Raw genomic sequence first — 17,587 nt, 5'->3', positions numbered from 1 at the left:
GAATATGTCAGATAGGATCAGGGATGTTGGAAGAGACATAGATATCCCAGATACATTTCCTTTGGGGTGACTTCTCGGATGGGGTCAATATGGGGTGTGGAATATGTGGCTGATCATAGTGAATTTTTCACTTTAAAGTGGGATTATATGATCTTCAGGTGGTAATCTCACCATATGGTTGTTTTGATGGAAATGAACGTAATGTGAACAGAGGACAGTATCCAACTAAACAGTTCCACTAGTGCAATGGTATTTCCCTGCCTTTTCCTCTAACTTCATGCCTCCTGCATGCCCTGTAAATCTGCTCTGGGACATTGGAACAGTGCCCACACCTGTTCCCCCTGCACACATATTCTATTATTATTATTAGATTTATTTATTTATTTATATCATTCATTCATTCATTCATTCTGCCCATCTGACTGGGTTGCCCCAGCCACCCTGGATGGCTTCCAGCAAATAAAAGCATCAGACATCATTCAGATGTCTTCTAAAAGTCAGGTAGTTGTTTATTTCCTTGACGTCTGACGGGAGGGCATTCCACAGGGCATGCATGACTACCGAGAAGAACCTCTGTTTGGCTCCCTGTAACCTCACTTCTCGCAATGAGGGAACCATCAGAATGCCCTTGGAGCTGGATCTTAGTATCTGGGCTGAACAATGAAGGTGGAGATGCTCCTTTGGGTATTCAGGTATTCTCTTGAACGCATGAGGATGACTCCTGAAATATGTGATGTAGTACCATTGCATAGCACATTGCCTTGCCTATGCTACACTTTTTTGGCTGCTGGTAACTCTACCTGGAGATATCATAGTTTGAGCCTGGGGCCTTCTACATGCAAAGCAGACGCTGTGTCATGAGTTATGGTTCTCTTTCTTAGGTGGAAGATCACAATGACCTTCATGGATTGCAAGGAACTTTAATGGATTGGTGGTGTAGAGTCATTATCTGTTGGGACTGGTGTGCTTAGAAATTGGAGCCGGCGTTTATAGGTTTCTGGCTGGAAGTGGAGTATTTTGGAGCTTAGTATTCTTTCCCTTTGCTGCATTATATGAAAGAAGCCCAGAGGCTAAAGATTAAGAAGCTCAATGAGGTCAAATAGTGAAATGAATAAAATTAGCACTTTCCAGAGTTTGCTTGGAACTGGCTGCCATTATAGTAACCGATCCAATATCCCTTTAAGCGCCATGTCAAAATAATCTCAGAGCATGCTTTATAAAGTTAGCTAGCAAATCCATTAGCTGTAAGGGGAAACTGATGCAAGGCATTAAGCAAATGGAGGTTTGTCACCCAAGTTCTATGAATCTTTAGTGCATAATATTCCCTGCACCATAATAATAAACATAGACTGAATTTCATTTATTTTAATGAGTGATGTGTATTTTTATATAGCAGGACCCCAAAGAAAAGCAGTAACTGAGGGACAGATTATCCCACTACCAAACTTTCCAATTTTTGTTGTTGTCCATACATTGCAGTCTTTATCCATGGTTGATTGGTTTATTTGTTTTGCATCAAGACTAATGATGCCACTTAAACTCCTATCAAAAATTTTCTTGGGGAAATTGTGGCTAACTGGCTAAGAACCAAACGGATATAAACAAACACACAACCTAGCACAATTTTTACTATTAAAAATATTTTAAAATAAGTTTTCATATATTGATGAATATATGTTTTAATTGGATAAATATGCACGTGGCACTTTTAAAATGAAGAAGGTGGATAGCCTCCCTGAAGCATGGCAGAAGGGCAAGAAAGATAGATTCAGCATTCAAATCATTGATCATGTCTGTCAAATGTGGAATGAAGTCATTCGCTCTCACTGGGGCCACTGTTTTCTATACAACAGTAATGGCATACTTTCTATCTCTTTTAGAAACTTCCTAGTTTTGGCCCCTACCTTGAGCAGCGCAAGAAAATAATAGCTGAGTCCAAAGTGAACATGATGGAACAGAGCACCCTGGTTTCCCAGCTTGAGAGAAAACATCTTGTTCCTAAAAAGCCCATCCCAGCTGTGAAAGTAAGTAGCATCACAGAATGTGGGCCTCTTGTACAAAGTGTCGTGGTTCAGTGGTGAGAGTTTGGGATGGCTTATGGTTGTCATATGCACTGGAACAGTGACGGAAGAAAACTAAATCCTACAAGCCTTTAGGAGATGCAACGCCAGCCTTAGGTGAGGGTGTTTATTTATTTTTTGAAAAACAGAATGTATGTGTGTGTGTTATGTCCAACTCTCCTTAGCCTCAGCTAGCATGTCCAGTGGTTAGGGATGATGGGAACTGTAGTGCAGCAATATCTGAAGATCCACAGGTTTCCCAGCCTGATTTAAATGGTTAAAATGTTTTGTGTATCTTCATTTGCGGGTGAGGGAAGAACACACTCCCTTTCAAATTGATGACAATATACAGTGGTACATCTGGTTATGAACTTAATTTGTTAACCTGAAACTGTTCTTAACCTGAGGTACCACTTTAGCTAATGAGGCCTCCCGCTGCTGCTGTCGCGCGATTTTTGTTCTCATCCTGAGGTAAAGTTCTTAACCCGAGGTACTACTTCCAGGTTAGCGGAGTCTGTAACCCAAAGTGTTTGTAACCCAAGGTGTTTGTAACCCGAGGTACCACTGTACACCGTTTTACCTTATGCGCCTTCTGCTTTTCGTCTGCCAAGATGATACAAAAGACCAGATTATTCTGGGATGAGAGAGATCATCTTGGGGTAGTTTTGTGATATATACCAGATCCAGATTAATTCATGTCTGTTAGTAAGCATCTCATATTCTGAAGTAGCAGGTGAGTGTTATAGGCAAAAGTGGGGCCAGTCTTCATGCTGGATGCATGGATGGGAAGAAGGCACTTGTGTACACTCTCAATTCAGAGGATACTCAAGCCCCAATCAGACATTTCACCCATATGCAATGCATTTTTTCACCAGAGCGTACCTGGTGTTCCGGACTGGTGCTCCCCCTGCCTGCTTTTTGCATTTACATACTTCTTAGAAGTCAAAACGGAAGCTGGCCAAAGTGTTTTTTTGTTTCTTTAGATCTATGACTTCACCTATCTCCTGGCTGCTCCTAGCCATGATTGGTCTGTACATGACTGTTAATGGTGTTATAGCCTCATGTACAGTATGTCTGGTCTCCTTCTCTTTCCCTTGGCTTACATTAAGGGAATATACCCTCCAGATTTTGTCAGACTACAACTCCCATAAGCCCCAGACAGCATGACAGTAAGGGTTGATGGCAGCTGGAAGGTACCACGTTAGTTTACCCTTGACTTACATCATACTGATAGTTCAAACAGCTCTATTCTGATATTGTTCTGACTGCAAGCCTTCTCTCTGTGTACATGGAAACACCCAGCAAATATCGTTGTTTGTTTGTTTGTTTTGAAAGAGGCTTGAAGCTTTCAAAGACTTCTCTCACCTTAGGGGTTTTACTGGAGTTTTTTTTTATTTTCAGGGAAAATATTGATGTAATTGTCAGAGAGAAAAACACCTGCAGTTTCAATGAGAGCTAACTTTGCCATGGCAGATGAAACAAGAACAAATACTGGAGAGGTGTGAAAGGGCAGGCAGTGTTTGGGGGTGGAGAGACCAGAAATATATCAGGCATTTTGGTAGGAAAGGATAGAACCTAGTAGAAATATATAAAATATATATACCACAGTCTGAACAGGGCACTGATACCGATCTAGGGCCTGGAATGATGAAAAGGGGGGAAAATAAGATAGACAAAGAATAATACTTAATAAAATAAAATGTTTATACTCTGCTTTTTGGAACCTCAATATGACTTATTATCAGATATTACAATTACTATCATATGATGACCAAGTCAAAATCCTAGAACAAATCCATATGAACCCTAGAACAGCAGGTAAAAAAATAGTAAAAAATACCACTCAGAATTGGAGCTCTGCAGAGGGAATAGGGGTCTCCTAGCAACTCTCTGTACCCTTAAAAAAAACTTCTCTGGGAGAAGCTATGAGTGTTTGAAGTGGTGTGATACTGCTTTGAATGTATAGTGCAAGTTGGACCTTAGACACTTTGACATGATATATGTTGGCAACAGCCTACTTCACTGGACTAGTAATTGAAATTGCCAAGTGCAAAAAGAAAAATGCATTTAAAAAAATATATATTATGCTTCAGTTAGGAATGCTTGCAAATTCAAATTTCAAATTCTGCTGCACAAATCCAGACCTCCCAGGCTAATTTACAGACTGGAAGGTAGTTATCCACAGCCTTTTGCACTTCCTGAATATTTCAATACAGTTCTTAGTGCATTCAATCAATCAATCAATCAATAAAGTTTAGCAATTTGCAATTGGAGATAAAATATATTTAGAGATGTTTTCTAAAGGGAAATACTTTTTAAAATACTTAAATATGAATTTTCATGTTTTAAAAATAAAGTCTCTTATAAATGCAGAAATGGGACTGATGAGCAAATGCAAAGGTAGCACAAACTCAAAGACTAATTCACCCATTCCTAGCTTCAGTACAATGGCCCAGTGTTTAATGAGAGGCTGCGGAACTGGAATGTATTATCAGGTTTAAATCCATTCCTCAGCACCTGGGCAAGGTTGATTTGAGTTCAGGACTGCCCTGGCCCTTGATCTCCCCAGACCTCCATTGTTTCCTCCTCATCTCTGTCATCACCTGTCAGCTTAACGCATTTTGTTCCCACAACCACTTTCACTCAAGGTATTTCCCCAAGAATGACTAGGAAATTGCTACTAGGCAACACTTTGTGTAACTAGCACTAGAACACACAGAACATTGATGATATTCCCAGCTGAGCGTAAGCAGCCCGTAAGTACCTCCCCCAACTCCTCTCAGTTCGCAATCCATGTACAATAAACACTTTAGCCAGCGATAAGCTCTCTCCGTTGGGGTGTTCTTCGTCAGCGAGTGTCATATTATTTTCTTAGTATCTGATTTCCTCATGACATCCAGAGGATACTTGTGGCTCCTTATTTTCTTAAGCTCCTTTTATCTGTATATACCCTCCGAATGCTCTTCCCTCCCCATATTTCTCATTTATTTTCCCCTTTTCTTACTAGATCTTGTGAGCTTTTCTCATCACTTCATTTCCCCCTTCTCTTTGGGGCCAGTGTCACCTGTTTAATAATATTGCCATTCCAGCTGCAATACTGTTGTTTTACCTCATAGCTCCTTTCCACTACTGGCTTCTCTGTGAAGATTATCCTGTTTGTTGTTTAAAGTATTTGACCCAACTTTCTTCATCTTAGTGAGCACAGTATGATGTGGCCTTTACAAGTCTAGCAGAGGTGGTTTTAGGGTAGTGTGGTTTAAGGGTAGTGCCCCTGCAGACGGCACCACAACAATGATGTACAGTGGTACCTCGGGTTACAGGCACTTCAGGTTACAGATGCTTCAGGTTACAGACTCCGCTAACCCAGAAATAGTACCTCGGGTTAAGAACTTTGCTTCAGGATGAGAACAGAAATCGCACGGCGGTGGCACAGCAGCAGCAGGAGGCCCCATTAGCTAAAGTGGTACCTCAGGTTAAGAACAGACCTCCAGAACAAATTAAGTTCTTAACCCGAGGTACCACTGTAGAATGGATCGTGGCTCGTTCTACCTAATGGTAGTGCTAACCCTGAGCTCCAAGTTTCCCCAAAACACAGAATAGCTTATTAGGTTCCCTCTGTTTTTAATTTCCTTTTCCTAATTATATCCTGGACTCATTAAATCTACACCAACTGAAGACTAGTGCAATGAACATGACAGCACGTGCATATAAATGATTTAATCGAATATGATTGGTAGGATCTAATGTAACCACTTTGTTATGGTTATTTTCTTACAACTTTATCACTGAAGCTTTTCTGCATCTCCGTGTTCTCTATGATGACTGAAACTCCTTGGCCTTTCCACCGAGTAGGATGTTACTCCTCAGAAGAAATACATCCCCTTTTCCTCCATTTTGGCAACTTAGCTCCCATCCATCTTCCCTCCCGTCAGACATTTATTCCCTCCCCTCTGTTTTTGTCTAATTTTCCTCCCCTCCCCCCCCCCCCGCATTTCTCCATTGCTGTTGATTAATAACTGCTTGACATATCTAATCTGCAAATCTTTCATTTTCCCAGATATTGTGCTGTACACCAAAATAGCTCTTTTCATTTTAAAATGAACAATGCGACTTTTCAGGCACATGTGTGTTCCCCTTGAGTATGTCTTCTGGGAGACATAATACAAGCATTGTGTTGGAGCCTTGGATAAAAGAATTCCTCTTAATTTATGCCCTGGTCTCTTGGGTTTGCTGTATTTTACAATATCGCAAAACAAGACAATAACCTCGCTGGTAAACCACATCATCACGATTGAGGTTGTTCTTGTAGCAATCAATTTAAAATGTTAATTTTTTTTATTAAAAAGTACACCTTCTTCCCTACTGTGTTCCCCCCCCCCCCTGTTGCATTTGCCTTCACATAGTCCGGCTTCAGTTGTTGGTAAACTGTCATCTGTGTAGCCTTGTTTACAGCACAGTCTAAAACTAAGTTGAAAATTTTGCATCCCCATTCACAGACTGCAAAAGTGGGGTGTGTTTGGGGACAATGGCGAGAGAGAGGAAAAATCAGAAACTTTTCAGGGGGTGCTTTCTACACAAGTATTTACAGACAAGTAGTCTTCTGTTTTCTAAAAAAGAAGAAGACGCTGTAGCTTCGCTGTCACCACAAGCAGTAGTGATGCCGCTCTCAGCAAATGGAGGGAGAGCAATCCTATGGTATGATCAGCCAGGATGAGCAGTTGAGGATGCAGAGGACCTCTAGCTCAGCTGACTGACTCCTGGCTCCCCAACCCCAGCTCAGCTGAAGATACGCCATCATAACTTGCTCATCCTGCCAGCTCAGCCCAAGCTGACTGAGCTGAGGCTGGTGTAAGCCGCTCTAAAAGAGTCATTCCAGTGTGGCTGGGGCGACTTGGGCTGGATCCTAAGCCCGCTTAGTTAAGTCACACTATTTAAAAGGCTTGCTCTACCAGGCTTAGGCAGAGCAGCAGCAGCAGGAGCAACCGAGCTGCTGAACAGGGTTTGGATCTAGTGTAACTTTATGCCAGATTCTTGTGCATAGGATCTCCCCCCAAGTTGCTGCTCCCCCTCCCCCCGCACAACGCCTCACTTCTAATGATGCCACATCATTGCCGGGAGGAAATGGAGGCTCACAGTAGCACCCTGTGGAGGGGCTGACTTGCAAACGACAGGCAATGATATTGAGCAGAGCCATAATGCAGAATGGCAGGACTTCAGGACCCAGTTAAGTTATACTGCAGGGAATGGTGGGTTTAGCTCCAGCCCCACCATTTTCAATGCCAGCCTTGCCATTACCCTTATTGTGCAATCCCACTCTTGGGCTGTTCTTGCCCAACACAGCATCCTGGGACACAAGTCCAGGTTTCCCTCGTCTGGGTCTAATTTGTTTCCCACTGAATCCGTGGAGCACTGTCAAATTAAAAATCACTTTAAATCCTCCTTTTCTCCCTGCTTCTGTTTTCCCAGCAGCTAATTGTTTTTTGACTGTGGAGTTAGGTCATTAGCAACCGAATCGTCAGCTGGCTCCAGTTCTGTTCACACACCTGGTAGCCCCACTGACAAGGATGAGCTGCACAGGTGTCACCAAGGGCAGAATTAGGTAGCAACAGGATAGCAGAGGTCTAATTAAGGGCAGGATTTGGCCGGTGCAATCCTCATTACTGGAGATAATGCACCAGTCAGAAAGAACACAGCTTGACTATCAGAAGAACTGGCGTGCCCTCATATGGAGCTGGCAGTTAACAAAAACATCATTATGCTTGTAAACTGAACAAATGCAATCTAGAGGAAAGGAAACCAAGATAAAGCCCACAGTGCCATTTTGAAGCATCTCACTCTTCGGGAGCAAATCTCTGCTTCACATTGGGAGGCGGGGAGAGAACTCACCAAATTAATCTTGATGGGTAGATGATTTTGTTCCAAGAATGCCTGAGATAGCCCAAGGAGAAAGCTCTTAAGGTGGTTTCAGAGGCCGTAAAGCGTTGCACCTGCAAAGCAACTTCTGCGCTTATTATCTGTAGCTGCATAACTTGTTTTGCCACACAAGTAATGCCCCCGTTCTTGACTTAACAAAACGGTACTGATGCAAGCCATTTGCAATTAAATGATGCACAGTTTAATGAGGTTCTCATGAAACTATACATGGAAGAACAACCCCCAGCACAAAACCCATGGAACTTGCCTCTTATAGAGATCGAGGCATAACCGGAATGATGGGGGGGGGCAGCTACATTTGTGCCAATCCTTCCCAAAATTGGCTAAGCTAATTACTGTGCAAAAGTAATAAAGGGGAGGATTGAAAGGGGGAAGGGTGTATATCCCACCACGTGCACCCCAGGCTGATCTCTTAGGTTCTTAGCCCAGCTATGCCTTTATTTCCTCCTCATTCAAATTCTGCCACAATTTTTAAAAAGTAAGGTAAAGGTAAAGGGACCCCTGACCATTAGGTCCAGTCGTGTCTGACTCTGGGGTTGCGGCGCTCATCTCGCGTTACTGGCCGAGGGAGCCGGTGTACAGCTTCTGGGTCATGTGACCAGCATGACTAAGCCGCTTCTGGTGAACCAGAGCAGTGCATGGAAACACCGTTTACCTTTCCGCCGGAGCAGTACCTATTTATCTACTTGTGCTTTGACGTGCTTTCGAACTGCTAGGTGGGCAGGAGCTGTGAGCGAGCAACGGGAGCTCACCCCGTTGTGGGGATTTGAACCGCCGACCTTCTGATCAGCAAGCCCTAGGCTCTGTGGTTTAACCCTCAGCACCACCTGCATCCCTTTTAAAAAGTAGAGTAACCTAATTAGAACTGTAAACCATGGTAATCCATGACCACCATCTAAAAAGAACCTTAAGTGTAGGGATGTGCAAACCTACCTCAGTCTGTTCCGATATTCATTCACACTTTCATGTAGTATTTTCTGTCCTGCAATTAGTTTATTTTCCACAAGTCTTTCTTCCATTTCATCATTTGCTGTACATTGTTTTCATGTACATTGTAATGTTCAATAGACACACACATCACAGTCATCAACAGAGATTTACAAATCTGTTAGTGTTTGGCAACAAAAATAGCAATTTGTCTTATGACACCTATAAAGAAAAAGTAAATGCAGTGGCCAGTGCCCTACACAATGCAATTCTAATCAATGTCTACTTAGACATACGCCCCATTGAATTCAGTAAAGCATACTCTCAGGTAAATGGGGTTAGGACTATTTCACTAGCTTGATTTCATAGTTCAGTATAAATTTGTCATCCCATCTTAACCCCCTGTTGAACTTTGGCTCCTTGTGTCCTGGATTGTATCAATTTCTTTTTCGAGCAGATTAATGGTAATTGCAGGCCCAGGCATCATGCTCCCCATTCCCCAACCCCCAGGTAAATAAAAAACCACTAAGTCTGCTTTGGATCGAAATAGGCCACAACTTGATTGAATACAGATGAAAGAGGTTTGGCTTGGCATGGGGCAATCAAAATACTTCCGGCCCGCCCACCGGAAATGACACATGGGTCAATCCTGGTGGGGTCTCCTAAGTCTTACATCAAATAGGGTGACCCCCCCCCCCAAGGGACCACGGTGATTGCTATGAGGTAGGCAAAACCACTGGGCTAGAGCCAATTTGCCCGGTGGACAAATGCCTACCCAGCCCCTTAATACGGCGACCACCATAGCCACAATATAGCTTACGCCCCCGCCACCTATCCAGACAGGGCATTGATGCCACGATTCCCTCATCGGGGCCTTAGTGGAGCCTCTGTTATCCCGCAACCCCACCGCACCGAAAGGGTGAGCAAACAAGTCCCTTTTGATTACAGCATTTTGTTACATAAATCTATACTTTGTTCAGAAAATGGTTGTGTGTGTGTGTGTGCTGAAAAAAAGCTAAAGCTAATTTATGAAAATGTTCACTGTAAACACGATTTCCATTTGACAGCTTTATATTCTTATTTGTGCCAATGTGCTGTGAATAAATTCACAACACAGAGGACACTGAGTAAAGAATGAGTTATAAGTCAACAAAACTTCACGTTGGGAGGAAGGAAAGCACCTAAGATTTGCTGGGAGTGGATTGAGGACAGTCTTAAAATACAGATTTAGCGAATTGATCGATGGACAGAGAAAAATAAATGGTCAAATCCAGATAGTTCTCCCGAAGAGGCTTGGTCTTGAACTGAGGCGTACAGATAAAGCCTACAGATAACAAAAAAGAATAGCATTCACAATAGGAATGGATTGAGGATGCAATTCTAAACCCACATATCTGGGAATGAGCTCCATTTAATTCAGTGGGTCTTACTTCTGAGTAGACAGGATTGCAAATTAGTGCATACAGGTTGCCTCTAGCAACAAACAACTTGCACAAAGTCAACAAGCATCACTTCAGGAAGAAACGCAAGAAGGCACCTGTAAAGGGGCATCCATTGCAAAACAATTGATATATAATGGGTGCATGTTTAAAAGACACCTTTTTTGTAGGAAACTAAGGTGAAAAGCATGCATAGCAAGATTCTGTGACATGATGCATGTCAAATGGGCAGGTAGAAGGAATTCCACCTGATCGTTTTCAGTGGATTCCTCCAACACCCTGCTTAAGTGCACAGCCCCTAATGAAATCAGCAAGGCTTATAGAGCAGTCCAAAGGACAGCCTAGCAGAGCATTTGAATGCTGGTTTGCCACTGGGGTGGTACTTAGTGCTGCTGGTACACCTGCAGAAATCATCACAGGTGTAATGTCCATCAACAGTAGAGGTTATGTGATTTGGGTGTCGGGGCAGCCATATATCTGTAAGATCCTAAACCTCCTTATTTACTAGAACCCCACCCCCACCCCAACATGGATATAAACTGCACCAGTTCTGGATCTGGCAAAGAAATCATCTCCTATTGGTAGAGAGAAAAGAAAACAAGGCTAAAAGAAATGGCCGCAATGAAACAGCAAAGCTTAGGAAGTGGCAATATCTGAGCCACTGGACTTCTCCTTTCCCAATATGGGGTTGCTCTGTTAAGCACATATTAAGTGTCATAGATTTCCATTAGATTTAAGCATGCCTATCTCCTTACTGAGTCATTAGAACAGCTAGAGAGCAATAAAAACAAAATGCTAAGTCCATCAATCTACTAAAGTGTATTTGTTGATCTATAAATAGTTTTGTTTGCGGAAGAAATAGAAAGGGGGCTTACTTATATTTTTTTTCAACGCTCAGATTCCTGGCTGACTAGATGCTGGGTTGTTCTGTATAAAACAAAGACGGAAACATAGAATTTCAGACAAATGGAGTTTGTTCCTCACATAAGGCACAATCCAGAGAACTGTGACAAGGCAATGTTCTGGACACGATGATACGCGAAGGAAACAAGAAACTTAGGTGATTTGTGCTTCCTGTTCATTGCATTCTCTGTCAGGATAATCTGCATTGGTTTCAGATCATGTGACGGAAAAATGCGAGGCACAACTCGATTGCCCATGCTGCCAGGCCAACATCATCACGTGACATCTCTAGACAGCTGCCAGGGCTTCTGTCTAGTGTGGTAACACCAACCTGCACACCCCCCCAAAACCACATTTAAATATTGTTGTTGTTGTTGTTGTTGTTGCATTGAATAGTTTGCATCTGAGAACTGCCATTTAAGTTTCCCCCAGCGCTCACCAATGTAGCATTGCTCTGAAACATAATGGGCAATTAAAAATAGTAGGGTCCAGTGTAGAGAACAGTGCTTGTTGGCATCCATCTGTCTCGAGAGACAATGGAGTATGTCTCTGGGGGTAAAGTCAAACTGCTGTGTTAGCGGCACCAAAGTGGCCTCGTCGATGTGGTCCAATGGAAGCAGAGCAATGTGTTTGGCACCAGCTTGGCTACAGGAGTGGCTGGAAGGAGGCGTACAAGGTGCCGTCCAACCGTCTTAGGGACTGCACGCCAGATTTCTGTAGGGTTTACTCCTTAGCCTTTTCTTCTCCCGAAGATGTCCCACAAGACAGTGGAGGTTTAGGGTCAGAGTTTTCTTTCTTCTCCTAGATGGGCTACCTTCCCATCTAGAGACAAGCTCCATCTGCCCCTCACTTCCCTCTACAGTACATAGTGGGAAAATTAATTAATTGGTGCTCCTATTTCAGAGGGATCTCGTTAGGAGGCACTTTGCCAAAGATCCTGCACCCAGGATCCGCATCCAGCCCAACTTTGCCAAACTTGCACCCAGCTCAACTATTATTTCCATAATAGATGTTTGAATGTTCACACTCAGTGGAGCGATTTGGCTTTTTCTTCTTTGTGTGTTCTAGCAAAGCACTTTAAAAGGGGGACTCACAAAAACAGTTCGGGATGCAGCATGCTGAATTGATGCTCCTGGCGTGGGTGGGGAATAAATCCCACTGGAAATCTACAAGCACTTAGTGAAGGTGTTCTGCATTTGTAGCCATTTTTTTTCTTATCTTAATAGTTTTGGTTGTCTGTTGTGCTCCTTCAGTGTTATTTGTGGGGTGCTAGCATCCAAAATGCATATGTAAAGAGTTAATTGCAAGAGCTGTAGAAACTCTGTGATGGTGGTTGGTGCAGTTATGGCAGTTAGTTGTACAGTCTTAACAGTTAGAGCAGCACATGTGTTGTGTTGTGTTGTGTTGTGTTGTGTTGTGTTGTGTGCTGTCTGCCTCAGAGTTCGTCAGTCTGTAACAGTTTAATTCATGTAGGAAGGTTTTATCAATTTAAGAAACATCCAACTGCATTGTAGATTTTAATCTGCAAGTGCAAGTACAGTAAGTAAAAGTTGTATATTTTTTAAACTTTAAACAGAGAGTGTCTTGCGTAGTTTTATAGGAGGGGGAAAGAGAACTAATTGATGTCTTCTGCATACTCTGCAAGTGGGAACCAGACTCTAATTCCCACATTATTCATATTCAGTAACACTCAGCATCGGCTAATATGTCAATCCAGGGTGCCAACTCCTGGGGGCCCAACTCTTTGAGACCCCCAGTATTTGAGAGGGCTGTGTCCAAAAAAAGTCAGGGCCAAACGTGGAGCCACGTGGTTTCAGTGGTTGGCTCCTCCTCCTCCTCCTGCCACAGAGGGGAAGGAGGGGGAAGCAGCTCCTGGCCAGTAGGAGGAGCTGCTGCCGGCTATTGAAGCCACGCTGCTGCCTTGTTTGGCTCTGCCCCGTTGCTTCTCCAACGTTGTGCTACTCGTTTTGTTTTGTTGACCGCTTAAAGGTTTTATTAGAGGTATATAAACGTTGTGAAATAAAATCATTCACAAATCCCACTTTTGCAAACTTGCAAGAGGCCAACCTGAACCTCTATTACAGGAGTAGCCATCCTGGTGCCTCCAGATGTGGCAGGACTGCAACTCCCATCATCCCTGCCCATTGGTCAGGCTGGCTGGCGTTTGTTGGGAGTCGGAGTCCAATGACATCCCGGAGGCAGCACATTGGCTGCCCCTGTCCTATTGCAAAAGTTGTGCGGCCCTTAGGTACAGAGGGCTAGCACGCCATCTTTGTAAATACCCCCTGGCAAAATTCATCCAAACAAGATTTGGGTAACGAAACTACAGCACGGCACGATCGGCTCAATTGGCTGAAAACTAATGATGACTGCAATAACGTGTGTTTGGGTCGCCAGGCCATTTGCATGTTCTTTCCAATGGCGCTGTCCTTTGTTCCCTGTTGTTTAATGGCCTCCTTTTCTTCTCTCGTAATGAGTACTCCGAGGTGTGCTAATGAACAGCAGCCATGGATGCTATAGGCAGGCTGTGCGTGTCATGTCACTTCTCCCGTTGCTTCCTGTTGCGCTAAACAATGGGTCACTGAGGATGATTTAATTAAATGCTACCTCTGATGCATGCAGATCTGAAAGGCAGGGTCCTTGTGTGGATTGGGCTATTTTTAGCTCTGCCAATGCCTGAGCTGCGTATCCATCAATACCTGTTATCCACATTTTGCAGTGTAGCAAGCATGAAGTGCTTTTGACTTGTCCCATCATTCCCAGCATTGCCGTAGTGCCTGAAAAACAACATCCTTCAGAAACATGCTGTCAGTGCTTTGCTTTGGCCATAAAACAACCTTGGGTATCTCCAAAGTGTTTCAATAATGCTTTTCTTCTCTTCCTCCCACCTCCCCACCCTAGGATGTAATTGGAAAAGCACTGCGGTATATTGGAACATATGGAGAGCTCAGTAATACGGAGCAAGTTCTGGCTCTGATTGATGAGGAAATGTGTATCAACTGTGGCAAATGCTACATGACCTGTAATGATTCTGGCTACCAGGTAAGAGTACAGCTGTAATTAGCAAAAGGGCACTGTGAGTTATCTTTTCCGCCGCTGAGGCAGAAGGGATCTACTGTCTGTCTGTTGATGGGCATGTGGGAAAAGGAGATTTACAAGATACTGGAAATTAACACTGGCGCACTCTCAGGTATAGACTGCATGAACCGTGTCTGATCCATTTGCAGGGGTTGTCAATAAAGCGGTTTCTTAGAGACTTGGGATTGCACAGAGCACACGCCTTCGCCTTTCCTTGTTTATTTTCCTGCTGCACAGCATCCAGAGCGGAGCTGCCATGTTCCTCCCAACATTGCAGGCTGCAGAAAACTGTGAAAGATCCACACTGAGAGAATTGTGCTTGCAATGGGGCCATGCGTCCCTTTTGATGGTGTACCGCCAGAGTCTAAACAAATTATGTAAAACTCCAATAGGTTTCAGCTGGTTCAGTGACAGCCTCGGTATCTATATCAGAGCAAGAAAGTTTTCAGCTTCGGTAAGGCACGTAGTATAGATTAAATAGCAAATATCCTGAAAATAAGGGACGTGTGTGGCGCTTTGGGTTAAACTACAGAGCCTAGGGCTTGCCTGATCAGAAGGTCGGCGGTTCGAATCCCCGCGATGGGGTGAGCTCCCGTTGCTCGGTCCCAGCTCCTGCCCTCCTAGCAGTTCGAAAGCACGTCAAAAATGCAAGTAGATAAATAGGTACCGCTCCGGCAGGAAGGTAAACGGCGTTTCTGCTCTGGTTCACCAGAATGGCTTATCATAGCTGGCCACATGACCCTGAAGCTGTACGCCGGCTCCCTCGGCCAGTAACGCGAGATGAGCGCCGCACCCAGAGTCGGACATGACTGGACCTAATGGTCAGGGGTCCCTTTACCTTTTATCCTGAAAATAAGGAAAGAAATTGTTGCTGGAAGGCAAGGCAGTGTGGTGGTGGTGGTGGTGAGCCCTTGTTCACAACCAGCATCCTGATCCAGTGAGGATATGAACATATACAACTCCTACATTTATGTGTCCACATTGCAGTGTGCATACCGGTCTTCTGCATCTTTTGGTAGAGATGGGCTTTCATATCTGCACTACTAGCTGTGTGGCAACATGCAGCAGCTAGCACTGGACAGGAGCTTTGTGCTGTCTCATTGGTTTTTACTGTGCAGTCTACTACTGTACGCTTTAATTTGAGGCTGACTTTGCGAGGAAATCAAGCAGTTGTTTTAATTCTGCAGATCTGGCTTTTCTCAGACCTCTTGGAAAAGCAGAGAAACTCTGGCAGGTGCATGTGTGTATGTTTATGCATTTTCTCTGTGCCTGCTCAACACTGAGAGGCATGACCCAGGAGGCACAGGGAGAGAAGTGAGCGGAGATGCTGTGCCTTTTGGCACTCTCTTCAAATCCCAAATGTGCCCATAGGCCCAAAATGTTTGGCAACCCTTGCTCTAGCTAGATAATCCTGTAAAAGACCTCCCCACAGAGCCTGCCTGCCGGAAGCAGTGATATGTTGTTGTTGTTGTTGTTGTTTTAAAAAAAATTGTGTATCTTTTCCCAAATGTTTACCCCTCTCAGCCAGCCCCGCCTCCACTGCCAACTAGCAGTCTTTGCTGGTACATTGCTTCCCCCTAAGCTCCACCGGTCAGATCAATTTGTATGTCTGCTTAAGGTGAGCTGGCAAGCACATGTTCTCCGCAGGTGGCTGCAAGCAGCAAGCAAACCATTTGTAAAGTTCAGTATATATATATATATCTGAGGTTACTGCAAATCGCAGGGCGTGGAGGCCGAACAGCCTGTCTGGGTCCGCAGAGATATTTCCCCAGAAAAGGGTTAATGCAGTAAACATGAAGTTTAAAACCCAGCTTCGCATAGTTGAAACTATGGAAACGGAAGATAAGAGAGCCAACAGTGCTGAGTTTGTCTTACAGAGCGCTGTTATCAAAGACCATCATAGTCTAATAAAAAATGTACTATAATATGTTACAGTGACAGTGCAAAATAATTTAGTTCACTTGCAGCAGCAATAATGTTTCGGGTGTTTTGTTTTTAACAATGCGAATAGTGGCCTCTCTGTGCCAAAGGAACTTGCTCTGAAATGAAGCAGTGGCAACAACAACAAAAGAATGTGATTAACCCATGCATTTCAAAGGGGGCATAGTAATGCATGATGCTGAAAATAAAGCATATCCGTGCATCATGCTGTGGTAGCACTGGAAAAGTCGCACTAACCCTGACCAACAGTCCTTGCACTCTAATAATTGATCTGGCAGTGCTAGTTGGGAAGCCCTGATCGTGATTCCCTGATGTAAGCAGCGCTGTGCTAGGTCTGCTTGCCAAAACCTATAGCCTCTCTGGTCTCTTTTAAAGTACAGTCGTGCCTCGAGTTACGTACGCTCCAGGTTGCGTACTTTTCGGGTTAGGAACTCCGCTAACCCGGAAGCGCAACCCGACGCATGCGATTGCGCATGCGCAGAGCGTTTTTTCGGGTTACATCCTTTTTGGGTTATGTACTGTAACCCAGAAACGGATTAAGTACGTAACCCGGGGTACCACTGTATTCAATTTTGCATCATAGTAGCTGCTGCTTCGTTAGCTGCTTCTCCTTTGATTCGGGTGTGTGGATCAGATTTCTGATGTGTTTGCAAACCATGCCAGGAGTGCCCAGCCCCTTGAGAGGTCCACTGTGTTGTGGTGGTTTGCAAAGCTGCCAGGAAGCTCAGACATATGGGGAGTAGAAGTCTTTGCATTAGGGACAGAGGTCCATGCTCCCTAATCCTGGGGCATTGACAGGGGAGATGCAGCCATGAGCCTAGGTGTGCAGAGCAACAGGGGTAACTCTTACCTCAGTAATGGAGGCATTACACAATTTGAGGATGCTTCCCAGTCAGGCAAAAGCTCTAATATCTGGAGCAAACAAAGCAAATGAACCACTAGAGAAGGTGGCCTCCCCCCAAGAAAAATCAAAGCAGTCACACATGAAGTGTGGCAAGTGCCTAGCCTGTTCTTCAGAAATGGAGCCAACACACATTGACTACGTTAGTAAAAAACAAACAAAAACCAGCATTTTAAATAAACATGCAACACCAGATGGTGCTGTAGAGCAGAAAACTTTTCTATGCAATTTTACATAGCATTTTTTCTTAAAATGATTTAAATTCTGACTTGTTTTAGTGTGTTTTTTCACTGTGTAGATCCACCCCTAGTGTAAATCAGTAAGCCGCCTTCAGAGTTAATTCTCTGAAGGGTGCTGTCTCATGGTCTGCAGAAGCAGAATAAGGAAATGGGGCATATCAGATA

General features: G+C 43.9%; 1 protein-coding gene and 1 long non-coding RNA gene across 2 annotated transcripts in view; one reads left to right on the top strand and one right to left on the bottom strand.

Annotated features, from left to right (window-relative positions):
* Positions 1 to 17,587, top strand: part of DPYD (dihydropyrimidine dehydrogenase) — a 495,134-nt gene that overhangs the window by 475,997 nt on the left and 1,550 nt on the right. The window contains exons 21-22 of the mRNA XM_033151582.1: positions 1,881 to 2,024; positions 14,165 to 14,305. Coding sequence (XP_033007473.1) covers positions 1,881 to 2,024; positions 14,165 to 14,305 — 285 coding nt within the window. The remainder of the gene's footprint in view (positions 1 to 1,880; positions 2,025 to 14,164; positions 14,306 to 17,587) is intronic.
* LOC117048144 lies at positions 11,165 to 14,154 on the bottom strand. Its single transcript, XR_004426810.1, has 2 exons — positions 13,963 to 14,154; positions 11,165 to 11,287 (listed from the first exon to the last, which is right to left on the bottom strand). It is a non-coding gene; the product is annotated as an uncharacterized LOC117048144 (long non-coding RNA).

The sequence above is a fragment of the Lacerta agilis genome, chromosome 6 (assembly GCF_009819535.1).
Source record: "Lacerta agilis isolate rLacAgi1 chromosome 6, rLacAgi1.pri, whole genome shotgun sequence".
Taxonomy (NCBI): domain Eukaryota; kingdom Metazoa; phylum Chordata; class Lepidosauria; order Squamata; family Lacertidae; genus Lacerta; species Lacerta agilis.
Note: the sequence above shows the minus strand (reverse complement) of the source record. Positions and strands in the feature narration are given on the sequence as shown.